Genomic DNA, 27,779 nt, shown 5'->3' with positions numbered 1-27,779 from the left:
CTCCCTGTCTGACGAGCCTTAATTCACACAGTCGAGGAAAACACGGTTAATATTATTATATTTTTAAAACGTTTATATTAAATCATGTAACATTTAAAACAAGGTAGTGATGATAGTATCTGGTAATTTATGCATCAGTTCAAACAACCCGCTCTCATGCTATAACGTAAAGTCGTTAGGTGTTCAGATTTAAATTTATATCTGCCATTTTGCAATTTTAAATTTTATTTGCCAAGTGTAATGAAGTGTTCATCGTCGCTTGCGAGAAATCTTTTATTTAACGTATAATATTGTCAGAATAGAGTTTAAATTGAGGCATTTAAAAATTCGTTTGGTTTTGACTGAGTGCCAAAGTATCTATCGGTCCCCACTGTTATAGTAAAATATAAGCCAGACATAGTTTTGTGAACCTATTACTTAATAATACTAGCTAATACTTATATTTGTATGCTTATTTCTTATAATACTTACATAATAAGTATTAATATTAATATTAGTTATCACTGTCAGTATTATAAATGCGAAAGTGTGTTTGTTTGTTGGTTTGCCCTTCAAACACGTCACAACGGAGCAGCGGTCGACGTGATTTTGTGCATGGGTACCTATAGTGAAACAATGATTGCTACTTTTTATCCCGAAAAATCAAAGAGTTCCCATGAGATTTTTAGAGGCCCTTAACCGATTTTTATGTTTAGTACAGAGATCTCGGAGACTGACATAGGCTACTTTTTAAAATATACCTGGAAAATCCACCTGGATGAATTTGCGGGCATCAGCTAGTCAAACAATAATTAATTTATACATATATAAGGAAAAGGAGACTGACTAATCTATCAACGCACAGCTCAAACTGGACGGATCGGGCTGAAATTTGGCATGCAGATTGCGGTTATACTGTAGACGTCCGCTAAGAAAGGATTTTTAAAAATTCACTCCCTAAAGGGAGTAGAATAGGGATTTAAAATTTGTTCCACGCGGCCGAAGTCACGGGAATAAACTAGTTAAGTATATTTTGCGCGATACAAGTAATCTATCTGACATAATTCAGTTTCCATTTCAAGTTAAAACGAGCATTGAAAAAGTGCATAGAAATATGATGAGCTCTCACTCTGAGTTGAAAAGAAGTTTTGCAAATTTTCCGGTCCCTATGTTTGATGAACTCTTACTGCGGCTCGCCCCTCGAGAGACACGGGACGTGCTTGAAGCCACGGCCTCGTAGCCGTAAATTGAAATATTGTTTCTCTCTTTGACCTGGCAAATTTTTCAGTATGTATTTGGTAAGAGTGTTGCTATCGGAAAATTTGTTTTAATTTATTAAAAACTTACTTATCAGAAACATATGTGAAAAAACGGTAATAGATATCCATTCTAAATAATATCTGTCCCGGCTTTACTCACGTGTTTAGTCGACGTTAGCCCGACTAGTTTCGAACCCATACGGGGTCCTTTTTCAAGGGAGTAACTAGTCGGGCTAACGTCGACTAAACACGTGAGTAAAGCCGGGACAGATATTATTTAGAATGGAAATCACTCACGGTAGTTTAAAATCATTCATCAAAATCAGTTCAGTGGATGGGCCGTGAAAAGCTAGTTAAAGGACAGACGGACAGACACACTTTCGCATTTATAATAGGGGTAGTAATTAAATATCATTGTTGTTGACGATTATTGACTTATTTCTGCTAATGCGTTATTAATATCTCTTCAGTAGCGTCTGCACATTCCTTAAATTAAATCCTTGATAACTTATTTCTTTTTGAGTGTTCCGTACCCGAAGGATCTCAACTCTATTACTTATAAGATTACGTAGAGAGTTGTCATAGTCTTTATTTCTAATGCTGCTATAACAACAAATAATGCAAAACCCAAGATGTTCAAGAATTTTAAAACGACCGCCATGCAAATAAAAAAAAATACTTAGTGATATATCTTGTACGATGGTACGGACCCTTCGTCCGACTCGCACTTGGCCGGTTTTATTTTAAAGACGGTTGGTTGAAAAGGGCGCACGTTTGTGGACTGCACCGCTTCGGAGAAAAGGCCCTCGGAAATCATTATTTAAGTATAAAAGTATCGTTGCATTTTTAAATCGAAGAAATAAACAGTTTCAAAAGACTCTGCTCGAGATTATTCTGAACTTTCATACAGATATTGAATAGCAACGGAGTGCGGCGACCCACTATTAATGTTTCTATATAACTAAGCCCACTTTTAAATTTTAATAGTTTAATATTACATCAGTTGGACAAAAATCATCCTGACGAAACCTGTATGCCTGAGTGTTGTTCATTATGTTCTCATAAGATTGAAGTCTGTCGATCCGCACTGGGCCAGCGTGGTGGATTATGGTCAAAACCCTTTGGCTGGTGATGAATTTAAATGATGATGATGATGGGATATACCTAACTGCGAGTGTGTTCATACTGTGGAGTTCGCGCCGTCCTATATTTCTTCTTCTAAATATATAAAAGGAAAAGGTGACTGACTGACTGATCTATCAACGCACAGCTCAAACTACTGGACGGATCGGGTTGAAATTTGGCATGGATACATAATAGCTATCTGCTATTATGACGTAGGCATCCGCTAAGAAAGGATTTTTGAAAATTCAACCCCTAAGGTGGAGAAATAGTGGATTGAAATTTGTGTGGTCCACGCTGACGAAGTCGCGAGCATAAGCTAGTTACTCATATACTTCAACTAAATAGAAATAAAACTTGCAAAAGTCAGATGTCAATAGTAGGTAAGCATAGTATGCAAAAATCCTCGCTTACAACGTGTCTACAAAATTTTATTGAGTTTTGATTGCTTAATATTGAAATGAGAATGAAACTACGTTTGTATGGAGCAAGTGACGCAGCAAGCGCCGCGCCGTTATAAAAGTGGACGGCAACGTAAATGGCAGTTGAGCTTTTTTGAAATTTAATAATGCGACTGTGTTTAATAGCACAAATGCATTCAAGGCAATTAATAGCACAAAAGCTTAGCGGGGAGTCGGTTTTTGTGCAGTTTCCATGCGGAAATTAAAATAACACATGTTTTATAAATGAACACTAATTTCTATTAAAATGTTCGTGTGCTTTAGTAAGTAAGATTAGTGGAATAGCTTTTTCTACGAACTGTTTTCTTTCTATATTAATCTTTTCTGTCAACCACTGCTACGACGTAGTACTCTACGACTTATACGACGTAGCAAACTGTGTGTAACTAGTGTAACTTTTCATATTAAAAATGTAAAAGCAGAGTTTTGGCATATAAAGTAGAAAAATCACAATCTTCACGAGATACAGGCTGCTGACAGACAAACAGACGGAGTCTTAGTAATAAGGTACTGCTGGCACCCTTCGGGTACGGAACCCCAATAAAATAAGTGCACTGCAGGCGCAACAATACGTCTTTGAAGTCTTGTAAATTCAAGTGACTATAGTATGCGACAGGTCGAGATGGCAATCGCGGTATGAGGTGGGGGGACGCTCCACACATCCACACGTCACACGCGCTCACCCGCACCGGATTAGCGCGGGGCCTGTGCGGATGTGGGGGGCGTTTCTTCCTCGATTGCCATCTCAACCTGTCGCGTACTATACATCCCGTCTCACAACACAAACAGCTGAGAAGGTTGTAATGTTATTAATTTAGAGCGGCGTAGACTCCCGGGTTTGATCATTTATTCCATTAAACTTATACTTACCTCGATTCATATCTAGGGGCCTTTCATTAGACTGCCTTTTATGTACATAATGATCATATTGACTTAGTTGTTAAACTTTCAATATAAATATTTACAGAAACATCCTATATTAGAAAAATACCGGCCAACGAGGGCTCCGTACTACAATCGTATTTTTTCGACATTTTGCACGATAATTCAAAAACTATGATGCATAAAAATAAATAAAAATCTGTTTTAGAATGCACAGGTAAAACCTTTTCATATGATACCCCACTTGATATACCTAGTTATCTTACTTCGAAAATTGAAATACTAATTATTAGTTCATGACCACAATTTAATTTTTTTTGTGTGACCTACTTACTTGCCTGCCAAATTTCCGCTGACCGACAGACAGACAGACAACAAAGTGGTCCTATAAGGTTTCCGTTTTTCCTTTTGAGGTACGGAACCCTAAAAATCAACCATTGAGGTTCTCGGTGGTTCTACTCGGTAGGTACACTACTACAACTTTAAGTTACGCGGATGTACCTGCGCAGAAAATTTTTAATGCCGTGAAAATATCTCAGCTAATAATAGCGCGCGTCATTCGCTATTGGCTAGCTATAGTTTTTGCCTAAACGCCATGTTTTGTACGTGCGAATTATGAGCAAGATAGCACGACTCACGAGTCTCTGTTGTTCTTGTGTTTATTAAAATCTTAACATCAAACAATAGGGCCTGTATTTTATTAGTGTAAGTACATTCGGTTTTAGTCGCTTTTCCGCGCAAAAGAATTTTGCAGATGCGATTTTTAAAAGTGCAGTAGGGTGGGTAGGGCATTCCAAGCCTGTAGTAGGTAGTAGGTACCTACTCGTAAATTAATTTGACGATCCAAAAACACTTGTAAAAGTTTATTTGAATACAAACTATTTCTATTGCTATTTCTATTCTAGAAACCACTTCTCTTTCTCCTGAATTTTACTTACTTGTATTAAAAATATATATAAAACGGTCGTCCATATTGGTACTTTGTAGAAAAGTAGGTAATAAGGTTTAAGTTTTATACTTTATCTTGTTATTGTTAAACAAGTTTAAGTTTTGGACGATCAAAAATATCTTATGAACGTATAACACGAAAGTGGATCACGACACAAAGCCGGGAAAACATTAGAAAAAGAAGACGAAAGAACTTTTGCTCTATACAAAGCATTTTTATTGATTTTAACTTTTATCACGAATTCAGCTAAGCTAGCGCCTTCACGAAAGGTTAAAGAACGTTAAGATCAAACGATAAAAACGAGTACAAAGCGTTCAAGTTGAAGGGAACTGCCGAAACTAGTAATTAATTTCGCTAACACAATGTATTTTATGAGTTAAGGACGCATTACTGTGCAAAAAGTCAATTAAATGAAAGTCTATACTAGTGACATAAAGTAGGTAGAAAGCAGTAGAAAGTGATCAAAGAGCACCCAGGAAATGCCCAGAAATTTATTTAGGGTACCATTTATTGCGCTGGAACCATGTCTCATTAACATCGAAATGACGTCATCAGCTCGAAACTTCAGTCTAGACTCTAGTGCTTACGTCACTAAATAGGCGGCCATACGCATTAGCAATTTGCGGGACTTATATCTACTGGGATTTTAGCGTAATGTTTGTGTGTTCGTTCGTAACCTAAGCTGAAACTTTGTACAGTTGTTGGCGACACTTGCGTGAAGGTTCTGACGTAGTACTATCAACGTAACTATCTTATGATTGTAAAGTGCGAGTCGCTTTGCGACGCATGTGAGTAAAAGCTAGTATTATATAGAAAGCAAGTTTAAAATAAACATTTTCAGTACTTGAATATACTATTACATTATTTACTTTAGAATACAACAAATGTTTGATTTTGTAAACCGATGCCCTTTTATTTTTAAAGTGAATGAAATCCAATGGGAATTTACTCTAATACAATTACATTAGATAGGTACATCAGTCTGGTATCGTGATCAACTATTTAAATACGATTTTGGCAATATCCCGAGGGCTCAGTAAATCCAATGAATTCAAATGAAGAAAATACTCGTAGGTACTTAATATACAGAACTCTGGTCCTGTTTTTTTGAAAGCAATAGTTTCGTAAAAAGAACCTGAACGTATTTTATTTAAGTCTATCGGAAAAAGATTCCGACGAATTGAGAACCTCCTCCTTTTTTCGTCGGTCGGTAAGTCGGTTAAAAAGACTAATAATTCCTATTTACTGATGCGGTGATGCTGATGATGATGAGATACTTACCAAGCTATTTAGTTATTTAAACATCTTTATTGCTTAATACTATGACAAAGAATAGAAAATACAGGATATAACTTAAAGACAAACGGCGACCTCACAACTACAGTCCTATTTACTATTTTTATGTGGTTTTTTTAATATTTCTATGAAATTCTGTGGTTTTAAAGTTACACGGGCTCAAACATTTACATACAAATCCTATACACCTACAATATTAACCGTTAGAGATCTGGGTATCCAAGTTGATACTAAACTTTCAATGGATGTCCATATTGATAAGGTAGTAAATAGAGCTTACAAACAATTGGGTTTCATCAAACGGGTAACCCGTTCTTTTAGTAATGTGGAATGCATAAAAACACTTTACTTCGCGTATGTCCGGAGTATTCTAGAATATGCGTGTAATATCTGGTCGCCTCAATACATAATATATGCCCATAGGCTTGAAACCATACAGAGGCAGTTTCTTAAATACTTAGCTTTTAAAGACTTTAAAAAATTTAATAGTTATGAGGAAGCGTGTACTCACTACGGTATCGGCTCACTGGAGCATAGAAGGGAACAATGTGATATGTTGTTACTGCAAGCAATTTTAACGGGCTCAATCGATTGTCCTAGCTTACTCTCAGCCTTTTCATTTAATGCTCAACCTTTAAGAACGCGTCACACGCGCCTTCTAAATGTTCCCAAATCTAAATCAAATTATGCGCGAAATTCTATAATCCCACGCTTGGTACGTACTTATAACAATCAGTTCGCTGAGTTTGACCTATTTTACCTATCAAACAATAAATTTAAAAAGGAATTAAGAAACTATCATCGTAAAACAAAAAAAAAAGTAGCTAACATCTAAATATGCATGCAATCATACACTCCCATTTACACACACACACACATGCACACACGCTCACACATAATCATAAGCACACACTCACACACGCATACACACACACATACAATCATACACACACTGTTGTAATTTTATTTTATTATTGTATATACCTACATTTATTCTAACTCTATTCTGTTAAAATAGTTTAATTATAATTTTAAGTAATCTCTTTTGGCCTTCTGTTATACCTAGATTTAAATTTAAATAATAATTATGTATTTACGCTGTTGATTACTTTCAAATAAACAAAATAAAAAAATAAAATATTTCGGATTTTAATCTGCCCTTATAACCTTGGGCTATTGAGGCTCAAACAAAAGATTCCATCAAAGCACCTTCACCTTTTCATACAAAGACAAAGCTTCGTCACTCGTATCAAGGTTAAATGACATCAAGTGACGATCGAACGACGACTCTAGAGGCGCGAAGCCGAGACCAAAGGTGCTGAGCAAAGCGCTCCGTGTCTGGAAACGTACTTATAAAGGCCCGCCTTGCAGACCTGAAGGGCTTTCACGTGAAGATACCTAGTCGCGTCCGAGACGAATTTAGAACAGTGAAAAGTTCAAGATGGCTGTATTATACTTTATAGTCTTGCATTTTTCACTCATTTTTCTCTTTTATTAACTTACTTAAACTTGAGTTACTCTATTAAGGCGACATGCGTCCCAAAAGCGGTGTTGAGAAACATTTTGGGTGTTCAAAGAATCAAGTTTTGGTCTCAAAAACTACAAATTTGTTTATTTATTTTTAATAATAAAAATTTAAGATATTCTTTAGTGAATTACGAGAGCCAAAACACGATTGGCACAATTTATCTCCATACAAAAAAATCCTAAAATATGCATTTTTTTACACGACGATTAGGAGAAAACCCAGTTTTATTCGATTGATATAAAACCAATTTCAATAAAATTTCGTATTTACGTTCAACGTTTAATACACTAAGGGATTACGGTATTAATTTATGGTATTAGAGCAGATATAATTTAAATATAAGTATTTATAAAAAGCGTGCAACAAATTTGCGCTCGGGTGGCCCAGACTTTTCAATACATTCGCCTTTGTGATTCCATTTCGCCTTAAACATATAATTTGCTAAAAATCAGTAGCTTTATATTTTATTCAAAAAAGATGTTAAAAGTTATATCAAGCCAATATATTATTAGGAGTTTAAATTATAATTGCAGTTGTTATACTTATTTAACTGTGTAAAGCTAAACTTTTCGCTTCAACTCGGCAGCTGCAGCCCGCTCATTAGAACTGGTCTAGCCGGGAACGGTCTAGCTCATTACGTAGCTCGCACCTCATTAAAATGCCTGCCTTGAGAAATTGTACAGAGAGCTATTCATATTTGTAAACAACATTTGAGGAAATAACAACGAATTTCCTAAATCACATTGAGGTGGAAAAAAACCTACAATATCAAAAATTGCGGCTGACACGGTTTCGTCCACGTTGGTAACTAAGTTTTCGTAACCAGCTACGAAATAAGTTTAGTATTTCGTCTTTTCGTAACTGGTTGTTAATCAAGAGTATTTTAATCCTGGTTCGTAACTGTTCGTAACCAGCTACGAAATAAGATTAATATTTCGTCTTTTCGTAACTTTATTAATCAAGAATATTTTATCTGGGTTCGTAACGGAAAAAAGATTAATGTCTTTTTGTAACTGGTTACTAATCAAGATAATCAGCTTCGTAGCTGACTATAAAATGAAAACGAGTTTTAATTTGTCAACTTAATTATAAAATTTGCCAATTTTTAGCATAAAATTTGACAATTAAAACTACCTTATAAAACCTTAAATACCTATTCTTAATTAATAACCAGTTACGAAAAGACGAAATATTAATCTTATTTCGTAGCTGGTTATAAAAAATTGGTTACCAAAGTAGTCGGAACCCACATGTGAAGTTTTAATTTGATTTGGTCAAGGAAATGAAGATAAAAATTGCAACTGCATAATATTACGTTATTGTGTAATATACTCTGTTTTTTATATAATAAATAAGCTATGAACCTAACATAATATAGATTAAGCGCATGTTACATCTAGCTTAATAATGTACTCGAGTGAGGGAAATGTAGTGGAAACAGGTATTACAACATTCATGTTCAGTTGTGTGTAATATTGAATCGCTGGCAATACATATTATTATGTAAATGCAGCCTCAAGAACGTTGAATGTATTGGTACAAGTGAAGGTTTGACGATGCGAGGGAGAGAAGAATTTTGTTTAAAATTTCAGAATACTTACTACAATGTGTGTATATAACTACTATAAGTCAGTTTATATTTTAAGCTAGGCTAGCATGTCAAATTTATGACAATTGACAGACTGTATACTTATAAGCTCTTAAGCTAGTGCATACATTTTTATTTGTTAATTTTATCAGGCCTTTAGAATATGATTTATTCATTATTATTATTCATTTATCATCCTCAAGAATAGGTTAAGTCGTAGATTTTTTATAAACTAGCACAAAATAAAATAAAAATTTATTGATATGATTATGAATTACCCTTATTTTAACTGTATTTTAGCAGACCTTTGAACATTTTGGAACGTCTATTTTTTAAAAATAGACGTTTCCAAAAACTTTAATTATTTGTTATGGTTATACTTACTTAGATTAAAGGAAATGAGTGTAACGATGGGGCTAATCTGATATTTGGTAGTTCTACTTATAAAATAAAAGTTACGTAAAAAGTCTGAGATGTCTTTTTGCCAAACTGTGTTAGGTTTAGTAGCGTGTATTCTCTACGTCCTAAGTTGTAGGTAAAAAGTTAGGTTCTCACTCTTTGTTTACAACTTTTCCATTACACAAACTTTTCAGCGCTGACGACTACTATTTAATAATTGTTTTATATTTTGCTATATCATTAGTGCTGTGATAGCCTAGAGTTGAAAACGTCCGCTTTCTAATCGGAGGTTGGGGGTTCAATCCAGGGCACGCACCTCTAACTTTTTGAAGTTATGTGCGTTTTAAGTAATTAAATATCACTTGCTTTGCCGGTGAAGGAAAACATCGCGAGGAAATCTGCATGCCTGAGAGTTCTTCATAATGTTCTCAAAGGTGTGTGAAGTCTACCAATCCGCACATGGTAGACTAATGGCCAAAAACCCTTCTCACTCTGAGAGGAGACCCGTCCTCTGTAGTGAGCCGATCATCATGATATCATAAGTATCATTATTTCACAAAACAATGATTTTATTTTTACGAAATAAAATCTGTACTTAGGTATATATTAAGAAATAGAAATGAAATGAAAATACACGAGTCAGTTTATGCTATACATATTTACATAATATATTCAATCATTATATTTATGTTTATAAAGCTCCGTATCCACTATGTTCGCGCACCATCTTTGCAACTACCTACTCAAATACTAAAATACGTATGCGCTATGAGTGAAAAATCTAACTCCAGAAGGTCTAAAGTGCTGGGCAAATCGCGTCGCTTTCCTGTTTCCCTGAGAAGGTGCCTCGGATTTATTTATCTTTAAAGTAAACTAAGGAAATGAATTAATGAATGACGACGCTTCCAAGCCCCCCGTGGGTATTTAGTATTGAATGCGTCAACTGCAGCGCGTCCATCGCGCACGTTAGTCACTTCGGCTGCGGCCCGCGACCCACAGAAGATGTCTCTTCTTTTTCTGACCTTATCCCACGCTACGTGGGTTCGACACATGTCTTCTTCTTCCACTCACTTCTGTCATCCGTCAACGTACAGAAGATGTATTTTTATGAATTAATTGAATTGATGTTATAGGTGTAGGTGGGTAGAAGCACGGATGCGGCGGAGCGGGGCGGCGGCGGCGAGGTCCCCCGCTCTAGGCCCGACGATGCGCGCCGGTTGAACGAGCGCGTGCGCGGTGCATGTACGCGGCGGCGGGCGGCGCGTCGCTCGCGGGCCGAAAGGTGACTAAACATACTTAAAGTATAGCCTAATGTGGGTGAAACTTCCAAAAACCACCAATAATTCTACCACCTCATATAAGGAGGCTACTCACACATTGCCACAGGGGCAATCTAAGTCACCTGGGCGCCGGAAGAGGCAATTTATAATTTCTCTCTACATTACCCCGCAGGAAATATTGCACATCGAACTTTAGAAAGAGATAACGGTTTCGTAGAGCGGAGTTTCTATCGTTGAGACCGACAAAATGTCAAATAGGAATGAGTGACAGAGACGACGCTCTACGAAGCCGAAATCTTTTTCTAAAGTTTCATGTGATTTTTTTTTGCGGGGTACTGAACACACTTGTCTGCCGTTCAGAGTGCGAGTAAATGAACCGTGTGTCCAGAATAGTGCCGGTATTATCGAAGCTCCAAAGAAAAAAGAAAAGATTACCTGATAAATTGCCCCCATCGCGCTACACATACGAGTACGACCTTATGGCAGGGCGGCAGGAACGATCTACGGAGCAGAAATGTCTTGCGCTCCTGCCACCCTAGTACAGAGACAATCTAGGAAATTGCCCCTGCTTGCTTAGGAGGCAATTTAGGGTCAAATTCCTAAACTGTCCCTGCGGCAAGTGCGTGAGTAGCCTGCTTTATACTAAATCGTCTCGTATGCGTAACACGGATGAGCCACAAGGTCACTGAACTCCACTACTAATTTGATTTTCTACTCTGATCAACGGACAAATTGACGAAGTTGTAAGTTGAAGCCAGTTAGCCAGACAATGTGTTCTGGTTGAAGGAACGCACCCTAACATTTCTAAAAATTATGCAGGTGAAACATTCCCCGAAGATCCAATATACTGAGCTAGTCAAGCTAGTTATCATAACTTTGTGGTTTGTACCACTCCGTATCGTATGCTGAACATAGACGACTGCTAGAGGAATCCTACTATTTATATTTTTATACCACGTAGTATAAATGCTACGTAGATAGTAATGCTACGTGCATAGTCTATGCTACGCCGTGCTACATCCGTATCACAGTCAAGTGACTAGTCACTGGCGATGATAGAATAGCACATTATGAATAACTGATAAATGATTAATCCAAGAAGGAAACTTGATATTTAGTAAGTTTCTGATAAAATTAATTATTATTATATCAGAAACTTCTTGGGCCGTTCCGTTCTAAGATTAGTTTTAGTTAAAAGTAAACAATTTTGAGCCAGCTATGTCCGTTTGCATTACTGGAAGGGAATCTTTGTTGAAAAGCCAAAAGTGATTAAATTTTCATTTATAATAATTTTTAATTTAATTTAAATTATAATTATAATTATTATAATAATTATTTATTAAATTATATAATAAAGTCCCACCAATAAAGTCAAACCCTACAATAATTACTTATTAATTGGCTGCCACCAAGTTCATTAGTGCGGTTATTAACCAAAAAGTTCAAAATAAAACCTTAATACCTTTACTTACGTTGTTTTATAATACTTTGTTGTTATTACTTATTCGATAATAAATAAAGATTGTAAACGTGTACATTGTGATAATAATGAATTCGAGGTAAATTCTGATTTACAATTACTTCTATTTTTGATTACCCTATCCAAAGTAGATAGAAATGAGTGCCATATTATATCACAATCCCGACTTTATATTGGCTTGTTTTACACTGTTTGAGAAAGTTGCTGGTGTAGTATCATTCCCATTAGATACTGGATGAGGAACATCATCAGTCATTGCACTAACGTTCGACGTTCAATAATGGACTAAGAGCCAGCGCGTGCCAGACCTTCGTTATTTTATAAAAGCTGAAATTTTCTTTGCGTATTGTCCCCAACACAGAGAGGAACGATCAGCGACTATGAAGTTTGAATCATGGCGGCTTTAGGAGATAACAGGCAATAAAGGTGTGAAAAATATAAAGTCAATATTTTTATATTTTGTTCGAAATAGTATTAATAATCACGTCATCCATAGCCAGGCACTTAGTTTTAAAAATATTAGACCTTATACTTGACGTAAGATTTTTTACACCTTTATTACTAATTGTTGTCTGTCAAAGCCACCATGATCCAAACTTGATAGTCGCTGAATGTTCCTCTCTGTGTTGGAGTAACAATACGCAGATAAACTTTCAGCTTTTATAAAATAACAAAGGTCTGGCACGCGCTGGCTCTCTCTCTATAACACTAATGGACGTTCTTCGCACGTCGTTGATATCTATTGAATGCCGTAGAACTGCAACGAGTGTCTTTTATAAACGCAAATTGTGGAAAGTGGCATAAAAATTATAAAGGTGGTCTGTGATTGACTTTACACCTATGATTTTGACCCATTTGATTTTATTTTATACTTACTGTCATTCTTTATTTAAAAAATATGTTAACTTAAGGTGCGTACTGATCAAGAGGAGTATTTGCTTCTAATTCACTTGTAGCTCGGATTATAAGTCGGTGTATAAGTCAAGCTGAGTATTAATAATTATATTGCGCATTTTTTCATAATAAACATAGCTTATGCTCGCAACTCGTCCGCGTGGACTTCACGAATTTCAAACCCCTTTTTCACCCCTTTAGGGGTTGAATTTTCAAAAATCCTTTCTTAGCGGATGCCTACGTCATAATAGCTACCTGCATGTCAAATTTCAGCCCGATCCGTCCAGTAGTTTGAGCGTTGATAGATCAATCAATCAGTCAGTCAGTCAACTTTTATCTTCTATACTATTATATAAAGAGGTAATGTCGTTAAGTTTGTTTGTAGGGGGTAATCTTTGGAACTACTGAACCGATTTTAAAAATTCTTTCACCTGTAGAAAGCTAGATTATTCCTGAGTGACATAGGCTAGACGGGATCTTTGAAAACCTAAATCTACGCGGGCGAAGCCGCGGGGATCAGCTAGTATATTATACAACTTCAAACATTGCTGATTGCTGAGTGAGTGTTACAAAATCGAATTTTGCTACGTATGTACTTCGATACAATTGTATTATAATGTAATGCTCTAAATCGAATTCAAAATGGTTACATTACATGTAAATGTTTCTGGTCAGTACGCATCTTTAGATGTACCGTAAGTCGTAACTGATTGCTTCTGTGTCTACGTTACCATAGATAGAGTAATTTTCATAGTATCACTTGTTTTAGTCAAGTGAAAACTATTCCGAATTCGTTAATTTTTATTCTTTCTTTTCAGATTCTGTATTATTTTTATTTTCCGTACATCTTTGTTGTGTTCTTTATTTTCACTAATCGTAGCCTAGTTTGAAATCGATAACGCGAACACCTTTGCGATTGTGATGCTGAGTATGTAGCCCACCGTTTGCGCTAGTGTTTTTCAGTAATGTTGAAACTGTAGATAGTGTTGTCTCGTGTTGGAGAGGGATACATGTGGTGTCGTGTTACAGGCGCGCCAGCACGGCCGCGTGCCCGTGCCGCCGAGCTCGCACACCGGCAGCCCGGTCCACCCCGCCCCCACCGGCGTCCGTGCCTACTCTTGTCAGCACTGGGAGTCGCGACTCGTCGCGCCTCCGCCCCGACTCCTCTCGTCGCTCGAGCCCACATCGCCATGCGATGTCGTCGAGGTACTGCCTGACTTATTGTGTCTACGTGTCGATGTCTAGTCTTAGCATGAACTGTATCGATGTAAAGCCACACACGCTACTAATCCGGCGGCTTTTAAAATGCGATCGTTTGTTGTAGATTTGCGTAAGCCGCTCGAGTGCGTATGTCGCTTCGTAAACCGTTTATGTGCTGTTACAGAAATATAGTGTAAGTATTGAGCTTCCTGTAATATTGGTATTTGGTAAATATAGTATTCGATGTAATTGTTTATTTTAATTCGTATGGTAAGCTAGCATGAGCGAGTGAGACAATGCAATGACCGGAGTCACCTTTAACATGATTACGCGTAATCCTATCGGTGCTGTAAGTGTAATGGCTTTAGCGTGCCGTTCGGAAGGACGTCAGTAATATGTGCTGCGGAGCAGTGTCGGTACGCGAAGTGAAACAAGTAGGCCGGCCATGAAACAGAGACATCTAGCGGAGAATGTCCGGGGGCAGGTGCTGAAGAATCAGAGACTGCGACTCGACGTGCGGAATGAGACATGAGTGCACACAGTTAAAAAAATAAGAAAAAAACTTTAAATAAAATAAATCAAACACATAACGCCAAATTGCGCTTGCTTCCAATATCGTTTTCTCATACTGAAACATATCGTATATAAGGTTAAAAAGTTCAATTAGAATAAAAAATATAAATATAGTTTCGCGCCTTTTCTTGTGCCTATCTTAATCCAATTCTAAATCATCTCTAGTGAGATAAAATCAAATCTTATACTGTGATGGGACTAACGCAAAAGTGATATCGATGTTCTGCGAGTAAACGTGAACTTTCTTTCGGCTATTTGTATATAAATTAGAATAGTCACGCTAGAATAGAGTTTTAAAATTGAATTAATCTTAGATACTAAATTATAACTGTATGTGAACTCGGGCGTGAAAAGTTAAACTGTGTCTAGTGAGTTTGTGTGAAACCTTAGCCTAGGAGCTAAGTCGTGTTCAAAACCCGCGTTTTTCAACGGCCTCAAAGCTGGCAAGTATGCAGGCAGCTCTTATGCTAAGAGCCAAATCGCGGGAAAGAAAAAAACAACGTTTGAAGCGAGGAATCAAGAATGAATTACCAAGCAATGTGGCGACTAAGCCGATCGCGCCCTTCCCGAGATATCCGCCGGCGTCCTGGGTATGTACTAGATTACTTTTAAATTATCTTGCATGTTAAGAAAGCCGTATATTGCTCGTTTATGCCGACGTGCTTGGTTTTATATTTATAGTAAGTACTTTATAACGGAGCTACTTTATCTTAATATGTTTTAGATTGATTCTCTTATACTATGTCGTTTTATAACTTTACACAATTTCTGAAGGATTATCTGTAATCTGCTCTACATAGTTTTTGTATTAACATAGCTGCTACATCTCTAAGAAAACTTGTCAAACTGATAAAATTAACTAAATTTTTTCAAAGTTAAAAAATGCACACTTTAAAGTTCTTAAAAGATATTATTTTAAAAACCTATTTGAAAAATTACCTGTAGAATAGATTTTGGAATTGCAAAATAATTTGATTTTGGAATTAAATATTTGTACAGCCTGGCGGCGCGGCGGTCGCGAAACTTTTAAGATGAACTATTCCACAATAGGTACATTGTTTTCGTTAACTTTAACTAAGTATTTTCGCAGCGCACGCCATGGAAGCTCTCAGATAGTATGATTTTTTCCGATTTAATTCCTATTATCGTCATATCGGTTTAGTTAAAATATGTTCATATACCTGAGTATTATAGCCTTCTTGGATATTTCCTCTTTCGATAAGTGAAGTAAGTTTATTTATTTTAATTTTATTTAAAATAACTAGTAAACTTTACAGAATTAAAGTTATGAGTAAAACCAAAAAACCTGAAATAGGTAGGTACTTCTTTTCATTTTTAATTTGGAATGTAAAAAAATAAACATCTGCAATACCAACTACAATCTACATTGTCATTCCTATTTCATCTGTCCACGAGGTCGTGTATTATTTTTATTCTTCTGTTCACTATTGTGTTTATTATTAAAAATGAAGGCACAAAAACTCAACCCAGCCCAGTTTCAGTGTTCGGCAAACACTCTCGCTGAAGCCATTCATCACTTACCGCCGCTGTCCACTGTATTCAACGCTCCATTGTTTTCACTTCCCTCCAGTATAACAATACTGTAATAGTCTTTCTATACTACGAGCATAAACTATTTACAGTAAGTTGGTCTGTACAAAACAATAAAGTTTGTCCCACCCGAATTCATAGTTTTATGTAAAAGTGCAGTTAATTTCATAATTAATAATTATCTACTAATTCATCGACGCAAGAATCAAGAGGTAGATACCTTCTTGTAAACTAGGTATATGCCCTTTTTGGTTTTAATTCGAGCCTCAATAGCTCAACGGGTAAAGGAGTGGACTGAAAACCGAAAGGTCGACGGTTCAAACCCCGCCCGTTGCACTATTGTCGTACCTACTCCTAGCACAAGCTTTACGCTTAGTTGGAGGGGAAAGGGGAATATTAGTCATTTACATGGCTAATAGTCTTTAAAAAAAATTGATAAAAACTTCGATTACCTACATAATATTATCAGCCTTAGTATAACTTTTCAAATTAATATTTAGTTATGTGTGTTAATTATTGTTGCGTGTATTTTGTTACCTTTAGACGCCTAATACGATGCTTGCATCCTGAAGATAGACATAGAATACTTTTTATCGAGGAAAATCCAAGGATTCTCACGGAATTAAAAAAAAATACACACGAATCGAGTAGTAGGCATCACATGTTAATATTAGTACCAATACTAAGTAGATGTCACCCAACTAATTCTAAATTTTGGTAAGAATATTATTTGTATTGGATGTAAGCTATTGTGCCAGAATATTTACTACCTACAAGTCGCACGTGGCAGCTTGTTGCATATTCTATCGCGTTGTAATCTCGAACGGTAAATATACGTTTCATGAATTTTCTGACAAACTTGAGCTGCGCTGGCCATTTGCATTTACGTGCATAATTGTGTAACTACATGATTTAAACATTCACCACTGGGAGATTTATTGTTCCACCCATAGAACTCTAAATAATGTCATAGAAGTGGTAGGTATCTGTGGTTTCTTCTTCTTCTTTGTTAGCCCTTATTTATCCAGTGTTAAATATGGCCTCCACACATGCAGGCCATTCTTCTCAGTATTGGGCGAGCCTCCTGCAAGTTTTTCCCGCAAACTTGGTGATGTCATTGGACCAACGGGGTGGTTGTCTTCCAACGTATCCCATCGCCGGCTCACTACTGAGCACGGGTCTTATCCCAGATTAAGAAGGGTTTAGACCATAGTCTGCCACGCTAGCCCAGTGCAGATTGGCGGACTTCATACACCTTTGAGAACATTATGGGAAACTCTAAGGCGTTTCCTCACGATGTTTCCCTTCACCGTTAGAGCAAGTGACTAAGCAATTAAATATTGCTCAAAACGCAAATAGCTCCGAAAAGTTAGAGATGCGTGCCTAGGATTAACCCCCCGACCTCTTTAATAGAATGTCGACGTCTTCACCACTACGCTATTATCGAAAACAGTAGGCTATTAGATAAAAACTGACTTATATACAGCGACCTTTTGGATTGAAGGACAAACCAACAAACAAACACACTTTCGCATTTATAATAAGGGTACTGATAATATTAATACAGATACCTACCTACACATTTTTGCAAGTAAGGCGCCACTCACTGATATTATAGACCATAACAATAACATAAAGCAGTCGAAAAAGCGTGTCATCTGTTTCAAATAAGTCGACAATTCCGCCCATATTCCACCCAAAACTATACCTACTCTAATCAATTGACGACCAGAAGTATATCCAGAATGTTGACAGCAACCCATTCAGCTATCGGGCGGAAACCATTAACGCCCTTGCCACGAAATGTTCCTATACAACACACAACATTCGATGCTATAATCATTCAAATAAAATTAAACTTTAAGCTAAAAACCCAAGGTGCAAAATCCGTTGCAGCACATACCCCTGAAAAATGTTTAATACACGAATACACCACATACTGAAATCTTGTGAAAAAATTTGCCAAACAAAATCAAACTTTATTTCATTTGTGTTAGATACAAAATGTAATGGCTTATATATTACACTTTAATTATCGAGTGTCTTCTTAGATATCGGATGCCTTCCAAATAATTTGCAGTCGTGTATGAAGACGTGAAAAATTGAACAAGGTACTTTGTGGCTTCTATAATTATCCTATATCTATGTAAAACTAACAGTTACAATGAATGTAGAGTGAGTCGCTTAAGTAGCTATGAGTAGGTATAATAAGTATTTTTCATTCATCATCATCATCGTCAAACGTCAACTGATGGGCAATAGGTCTTTTACAGGGACTTCCACATCCACACGCCTAGGTCTTGCACTGCTCCAGAATACAGCGGTTCTGAGCGCCGCCGCCCTAAATCCCTGCGACTGGTTTCATTTCATCCTGTCATGACTCCTTTAATATAATTAATATTTTATGGATCATGGAAAGCACGAGATTTTTAATTGTTTGCACTGGATCCATATCGCTCGACTTCTTTCAAATTTATTCTTTCAATTTTTATAACAACTTGCGATTTTTATAGGTCACGTATGCTTTTATTATATTTTATTTTGACTCTGATTTTTACTTATTAAAAATATTCAATAGTATTTAAAACTTTTAATGTCATTTTGCCTATCTTTTTTAATTCAGCACACGCGGTAATATGTTTGAAAAATGTTAAGGCATTGTTAGGGTTGATTTTTTCAACTTTTACTGGCCTAAAACAAAAGGTAACTGTACCGAATGGGTATGACTTATTAAAAAATGATAAAACGTACGTCAACACGATACCTACGTGTATTTTTTAATTTTGTACAACTCAAGTAACTTTATTATTCCGCGATAAAAAGTGTACTAGATTCTTCTTCAGGTCGTGGCAAACCAATACTTAATCATGAGAAAAGACACAAGTATTGAAGAAGCAAAAACCCTTGCAGATTTATAATAATATACGATATTACGAATTTTATTACTACTAGGTTATGCCCGCGACTTTCTACGCGTGGATTTAGGTTTTTAACAATTCCGTGGGAACTCTTTGATTTCCTAAGTAAAAAAGTAGCCTATGTCACTCTCCAGGTACCCATACTACCCAAACTATACTCATGCATAAACACACTTTCGCATTTATAATATGAGTAGTGAGGTAATGATGCAGATATTTTTTTTCCTATAAGTATACTCTACCTAAACAAAGAATCATCAACATTCCTTTATTCGTTTGCAAAAACTTTATCCTACCTAATAGCTCTATAAAAAGAACAAACCAACAATTAAAAAAAACATCGCAGTTAATATTTCACCTCAAGTATTGTAAATTTTCACCAGTCACGCTCCATTGAATTGATGATGCCGTAGAAATAAGGATGAATCATTTTCACGTTGCTAAGTAAGCCATTAGAGGAAAGATTATAAAACGTAACGACGACATTTTGCCACCATTAAATAGTTACATCAATCTTTATTGTACCAGCAACGGATCAGCCTGGCTGTCCAGCGCGGAAATGCAGCCAGTATTCTTGGCACCATTCCACGCGGGCATAATTTGTATGGTATTTAATTATATAGCTTAAACTTTTATTATAATATTTTAAATAAAAAAAATGGAAAAAATAATTTACTTAACTATTTTTTTTGACAATTTGATACAACAGTTATAATAATGTTAGGTATATAACATGAAATAGTAACGGAATGTGTTATACCGATACAGGAGTGACAAAATAGAAAGATTTTTTATTCAAATACTTTAAGTTTTACAAATGATATTGAATCCCATATCGGTTATATCGGTGCACCATTAATTGATTAAACAATAAACATTAAACAACAGTCGGACTTGTGGACTTAATAGCAGCAGTCGTTGTCAACTAGAGTCTAGATTATGCAGATATCGATCGGTGTGCTAATAAGCGACATTCGTCAGCGAATTACCATCAATCCGCCCAGACTCGCGTTTCTGAGCATGACATGTATTGGCTCCTGATTGGCTCAAACCTATGTCTTAAATTACCTGAATGTAAACATACATTATAAGTCATCATTATTATCATCATGATCAACCCGTCGCCGGCTCACTACGGTGAGAAGGATTTTGGCCATAGTCTACCACGCTGGCCATGTGCGGATTGGTACCTAGACTTCACTCACCTTTGAGAACATTATGGAGAACTCTCAGGCATGCAGGTTTCCTCACGATGTTTTCCTTCACCGTTAAAGCAATACATGTTTAATTACTTAAAACGCACATAACTCCGAAAAGTTAGAGGTGCGTGCCCGGATCCGAACCCCCGACCTCTCGAGAAGGCGGACGACCTAACCACTATAGGCTATCACTGCACTTTACGAGTAAATTAGGTCAAATACTACCCCATATTCTTCATTGATGAATCTTCTAGATTCACTCACGTGGTTAATCAACGTTTATCTGACTAGTTTCGAACCCATCTGGCGACGCGGCGCGGTTGAGATTCATCGGAAAACCATGAAGAAACCGCGGTAGATTTCTATCGTCACTTCTACGAAGTTAGTCTTTGAAGAGTATAACTACAAATACAAATTGAATCGAACAACGAACATGATATCGCAGGCCGATGTTGTGTTAAGGCTCCTCGCTATGCAGACGTTGCGGTGACCCTTGACGATATACCGACTCCTTTCTCACTCCTTTGTGTTCAATTCCACTCAGGTTAGCATATGGCCACGGCTGCGTAAACCGACGTAGAAAAGAATCAACCTTCCGAACCAATGCAAGATTCATTGGTAATAATGGACGGAAAACAATGAACGAACTGCGGTAGATTTCTATCGCCACTTCTCCAAAGTTAGTCTTTGAAGGGTACGAATACAAGTCGAGTCGAACACCGAACTGATATCGGAGGCCGATGTTGTGTCAAGGCTCTACGCTATGCAGGTATCGATGTGTATCAATGACCGGCTGGTTGGTGACGTTGTGGTGACGATATACCCGACTCCTTTGTCACTCCTTTGTTTTCAATTCGAACCGCTAGGCATCAGGTTTCTTCTTCAATTTTAATATGGGTACCTTGAAGTCAAGTTTGAATCTTTTAGGCAAGCGCGCTCCACATTGCGCAGCGTCACTCAAGTGCGCTTTGCTTAATTAATACCTTAGATTAATTATTCTAAATTAATCTGAGCTCCATACAACCTCAAATATCAAACTATATCGGACGTGCCGCGTCGCGCAGCGCAGCATAAGTGCGTTCGGACTTTTATATAGCACCTGTACAGTAGATCATTTAAAATGTAGGTACCTAATTTAGCGTATATGACATGTGTCCCAAGTATCAAAACCTCATTAACGCTAGCCTCCGTTGAGAAGTTGAGAGTGTACGTGCGACGGATAGGTACTTCGTTATCTCCCCGCTCACTGGATCATAAATGATTGATGGCAATAAGCCAAGAGGAACTATAAGCTATAAGGATGGACGCAAACTAACTTCTCGTATGTAATTTATGCGTACAGATTTCTACATCGCACTCGTAGTTACCGCCTTTTGAACGGAAGTCACGTGATCTGTTGCGGGGAAGCCATCTTGAGTCGATTTGTATAAATGCGGGTGGTTGATGGTTTTTAAGCTAGTCTCGTTGCGACTCGAGCCTTGGCGGCTATTAAATGTTTTTTGTGTTTAGGTCGCTATTTCGATTGAGTGGTTGCAATAGCAATTATTGTGCCATAATCAAGTTAATATTGCGGTTAGGTTATTATAAAGGGTAAAACTCTCGATGAGCCTCTGTGCGTTGCGATTAATATTTAACTTCACTTCTGGTATGTTTATATACACCCACAGATTAAGAGGAATTTCCTCACTCTGCATAGTCGTCATTGTTGATGGTTGTAACCCCTTTCCATTATTCATTGAATGGTAGGAGTTTTCTTGGACAATAAAGCGGTAGGTTCTCAGATCCTTTCGCTTACGACGTGAACCAAATTTCGACTCCTTATGCATGCCAAACTTCAGCCCGATTCGTCCAGTAGTTTGAGCTGTGCGTTGATAGATCAGTCAGTCAGTCACCTTTTCATTTTATATATTTGTATAGATATAATTATATAGCACTCGGGGATAATGTGTTATTAGTTCCAGAGATTATCCCTACATTCAAACTTTAAAAAAAATTACATGTTTATAATATTAATGTAGATTCACAGATCTTTTCGTAGCTCGTTGAAATACCCTATTTCTCGTTACAGAACTGAGATTCAAAGTTTTCTAAGAGCACTTCTTACGTAGGTACTTAGTAGTTCCTAGTTACGCAAATATAGCATCTAACAAACGCTGCGATAGGTACTTTGTTCAGTTCCTTGCAAAGTACAGCTTCAGTACAACTTAAATGCGAGTCATTAGTTCTTCTTACGTACGAACTCAAATTGGGTATTTGACTCCACTTTTTTTATTACTTTATTATAAACTAGAATAAAAATAATGACGTAAACTGAAAAACTAATTAAATGGATCAAATAAAACAAAAAAGTTATAAGCATTTAAATATTTCTGATTCTGATCATACCTATTAATGCCATAGTAGCTTCGTGCGGTTTCATACAAATTTTCGTTTTGCGAGAAAGGGATAGAATACCCTCTCACTCCAAAATTAAAATGCCTGTAACTTTGTAAATCTTTGTTGAATTTAAATATTTTTTTCAGTGTACGTCATTATTCTTATCTAATCTATCTATTAATATTAAGTAATAATATTTATCAAATTCAAAAGTAGGCAAATACCCAATTATTGATCTCAGAATACAGAATAATTCTGTATTCTGAGCAATTGATATATGGTAGCGGGCATGCTATTAAATTTACTGCACAAAATTTACAGTCTTACTTTGTCAGTAAGCTCCACAGACTACCGCCTATAGACGCTTAATAGCCGGATACCCCCGATCGCCAAGTTTAGGCAGTTGCTTAGCATAAAAGGCGGCCTACGCCCGTTCGGTACCTACCCTCATTCCGCACATTGTCTTGATTACGTGACTTTTGAGTACACCAATCACAACCAACCATTTTATAAATACATAGAAAATTAGGATATCCGTGGAAGAACCACGAAAAGACAATCACACCTCTCATATTTCTACGTCAGTTTATCGACAAAAATACTTTTACGAAATTAACTTTCACCATAAAACGCTCTCTGTTAAATAAAGTTAAGATATTTATATAAGTTAGGATTGTTATTAGTTATTAAGTTGAGATAATTATATAAATACCAGCTTATGCTCACGATTTCTTCCGCGTGGACTACACAAATTTTAAACCACTATTTCACCCCCTTAGGGGTTGAATTTTCAAAAATGCTTTTTTAACGGATGCCTATAGCTATCTGCATGCCAAATTTCAGCCCGATCCGTCCAATAGTTTGAGCTGTGCTTTGATAGATCAGTCAGTCAGTTGGTGTAGTCCACGCGGACGAAGTCGCGAGCATAAGCTAGTTACTTATAACGCATTGTGTGTCACGATAAAAGCCGAATCTATTTTAGGTGTGTAGGTACCTAAAGAGACCCCTTTTTTCAGGCTCGCCAACTAAGCAGGTATGAGCTATACAGTACGCGGCAGAAAATATTTTACATCGACCTTTAGAAAATACAGGGTGTTGCCAGAACGCTAGCAAAAACTTAGCGTTATTGATTTACTACCTAAACACAATCCAATACCAATAACCATTTGCCTCATTTTGTAGTTTTAGTGATTTTTCAAACCCGCAATGTACAGCGTGCAAAACTCGGGTCAATGCCCCGCTTACGATGCAGCATTGACTCCGAGTGACCTACTAACGTAACGTTCGATGACCTCTGGCTTCAGTCAGGTGTTTTATTTGCAATATATCGTAAACTTTTACAAAATAATAGGATTTTTTCTATTTATTATTCGCGGTTTTTTTAAGGTATCAGTAGTACCTTAGTACCGTAGCAGATAATCATCAGTACTATCACCTGTCTTCGTTATTGCCAGCGTTTTGGTTACACCCTGTATAGCCGTTTTGTAGAGCGCTGTCTCTGTCACAAAACGTCACATAGGTATGAGTGACGAGCGTGGTGACGAGATAACGCTCTACATAGCCGAAATCTCATTCTAAAGGTTGATGTACAATATTTCTTGCCGGCTACTGTACCTACCTACTTTTTTCATGTGACATTTAGAGGATGACGTAGCCTCACCAATTGAACTAGTTTATTGAGTTTATAAAAAGCTTTTAGAGGCCTCTCTAGTGATTAGTAATTTACTACACTTGGCATTAAAGGCATTTTAAGCAAGGTTGCTTGTATAAAGAATAGAACTTTCATGTTTATTATTCCGTTATACATTTGACTGCGATCTCACCTGGTGGTAAGTGATGATGCAATTTAAGATGGAAGCGGACTAACTTGGAAGTGGTATAGCAGTCAACAGAACCACAGTTCACGGACGCCGTTAGGGACCTTCTAACAAAACATCGAGGCTATGGCTTTACTGGCAGGCGTCAAATGTTAGTACATTTGACGCCCTAAAGTAGCCCTATTTTTCTTTGATTTTAAGTCACCATAGCTTAATATTTTACATATAATTATATATCGTCGATTCAGGATTAAACCCAGAGTTCCCTCACTTTTGTTCACTCTGACAGAACCATAAGCATCAAAAATCTGGCACTCAGATGTTAAAAACTAAGAAGCGATCGCGCAGGCAATATCTGATGGGCGACCAGCATTAGTCGCATTTTCGCAGTGCCAATGGTAGGTAATGAGGGTGGCATTTACCAAATGACGTAGCTGGCTAGCCACCCTGATCGAATTCGATCAACGAATTTATAAAAAGCTTGGGGCTATGACGCCGGCTTCATGAAAGCTCGAGTAGGTAGTCGACTGACCTGCTGTCGATAACAAATATCAAATGTTTTTTATTTCCGAACTAAGTAGGTAGGTATTTATTTAAGTCCCGATAGAATGAAAGTAAATAGTTGTATAATGAGGAAGTTTCAGGGCAACGTTCGATAAAATTTTCATAGATGGCGCTAAATAACCCCACCACTAAAGATGAAAAATAATACATGTATCTATATGATCTATGCTTTAATGTTTAGGTCGTGTCAATCAATGACTTAGATGAAGAGTAAGAGTATAGTGCACGCGCACTGCAATTTTCCTTACGTTTCTTCCCCACAAAATTTGTGAACTATAATAGAAGTAATTAATTAATTTCGCATCCTATTTAAATTTAAAAAATTAAAGCATAGATCATATAGATATAGGTATTATTTTTCATCTTTATTGGTGGGGTTATCTATGAAAATTTTATCGAACGTTGCCCTGAAACTTCCTCATTGTTATTTATAACTATATTTATAACTACTCTTTGCCCGCTACATTTTCCGTGTGGATTTAGGTTTTTATTATTAGGTTTTATCTATTTCCACAATAGGTACTTAGGTATACATCACTACTTTTTAAATAAACATAATTAAGAACGAGTACAGGAAAGTATTATTGTTTTAAATTTTAGTTTACTTAATTTAACAATGCCAATAAAGTTTTTGTTTTTAAAATATAAATAAATGAGTGGACCTACACTACGAATTATGTCAACGCCGCTCGTCAAATGTTAACTATATATGGATATTTTAGGAAAGTCGATAATTTTTTTAAACTGATCGATATACATTTTGACCAAGAATTTTTTTGTGCTAAGTAATTAGTGGTGTATATATATAAAAAGAAAAGGTGCTGACTGATCTATCAACGCACAGCTCAAAACTACTGAACGGATCGGGCTGAAATTTGGCATGCAGATAGCTATTATGACGTAGGCATCCGCTAAGAAAGGATTTTGGAAAATTCAATCCCTAAGGGGGTAAAATAGAGTTTTGAAATTTGTGTAGTCCACGCGGATAAATTCGCGAGCATAAGCTAGTTATAAATATAATATAAATTGCATCGTCGCGTCCAATTATAGACATCTTAAAAATAGAATCGTGCAAACCAATAAGTTAAGTGATACTTAAGGAAATAAGCTTCCCACAATTCAGAGTTGAACAAGAGTCATGAATTAAATCCATTGTATGAAATTTTCAATGTAGATTAGGACCCACGTCACATCGGCCTATTCAATGCTATAGTGATACCAGCGTTTTGGTGAATCACACCGGATTCCAATGGCCGTAATTTATGGAGTACCGGACATGTACACTTGTACAGACACTATTGTGTGAACGTGGTATTATAGTTGCGATCATTTTTAGGGTTCCGTACCTCAAAAAGAAAAACGGAACCCTTATAGTATCACTTTGTTATCTGTCTGTCTGTCGGTCTGTCAAGAAACATACAGGGTACTCATGAAATTTGGCAGGTAGGTAGATCTTACAGCTGACATTTGGGGAAAAATCTGAAAACCATGAATTTGTGGTTACATCACACAAAAAATATTTAATTGTGGTCATGAACTAATAATCAGTACCTATTCAATCAGTATCAATTTTCTAAGTAAGATAACTATATCAAGTGGGGTATCATATGAAAGGTCTTCACCTGTGCATTCTAAAACAGATTTTTATTTATTTTTATGTATCATAGTTTTTGAATTACCCTGCAAAATGTTGAAAAAATAACGACTGTAGTACGTCGGAACCTTCATTGCGCGAGCCTAACTCGCACTTGGCCGGTTTTTTTTTATGAAATATTATAATTTATCTAGCGCAATAATTTTCTGCTCGGTGTTACAAACCGGATTCGAATGGGAGTAATTTATAGCATACCTACGGACATTTACGATGTCGCTTACAATATATACCTACATGATATCGGATTTTTTATTTTTATTAATGACATCAATTTTTAAAAGTGCGCCAAGTGCGACTCGGATTCGCATTCGAAGGGTTCCGTACTATTGTACAAGATATTTTAACATTTTTATGTGCAACACTGCAATACAATGACAACAGCGCCAGTTATTAAACACATTTTTTTGTGATGTAACCACAAATTCACGGTTTTCGCATTCATTCCTTTACTATCGACCTTTTTTTTTAATGTCTAGTATTTTAAGTTTTATTTAATAATCCCATAACTATTGTAAAATAAGTGAAGAAATAAAAGGCTTTTTTATTTTTATTTTATTTATAGACCGACCTATCTACCAAATTTCATGATTCTAGGTCAATGGGAAGTACTCTATAGGTGAAAACAAACACGACGGACAGACGGACAGACGGACAGACAAACCGACAAACATACAACAAAGTGATCCTATAAGGGTCCCCTTTTTCCTTTGGAGGTACGAAACCGTAAAAATTGTATGTTTACTTACCTACCTCCAACTCATTGCTAGAATACAACATCATCATCATCATCATTATCAACCGATAGATCGA

At 36.6% G+C, this 27,779-nt stretch overlaps 1 protein-coding gene across 5 annotated transcripts in view; it reads left to right on the top strand.

Annotated features, from left to right (window-relative positions):
- The window catches only part of LOC117987889 (uncharacterized), a 133,945-nt gene that overhangs the window by 72,891 nt on the left and 33,275 nt on the right, over positions 1-27,779 (top strand). For 3 of the 5 annotated variants that reach the window (XM_069502580.1, XM_069502581.1, XM_069502582.1), the window contains exons 2-3: positions 10,597-10,745; positions 14,147-14,323. In XM_069502580.1, coding sequence (XP_069358681.1) covers positions 10,704-10,745; positions 14,147-14,323 — 219 coding nt within the window. In that variant the 5' untranslated portion in view covers positions 10,597-10,703. Of the gene's footprint in view, positions 1-10,596; positions 10,746-14,146; positions 14,324-14,543; positions 15,481-27,779 lie in introns of those variants that run through there. The other 2 variants (XM_069502584.1, XM_069502583.1) reach the window with 2 other exon arrangements.

Source organism: Maniola hyperantus, chromosome 13, assembly GCF_902806685.2.
Source record: "Maniola hyperantus chromosome 13, iAphHyp1.2, whole genome shotgun sequence".
Classification (NCBI taxonomy): domain Eukaryota; kingdom Metazoa; phylum Arthropoda; class Insecta; order Lepidoptera; family Nymphalidae; genus Maniola; species Maniola hyperantus.
The sequence above is the reverse complement of the archived record's forward strand: the minus strand, read 5'-3'. Positions and strand labels throughout refer to the sequence as shown.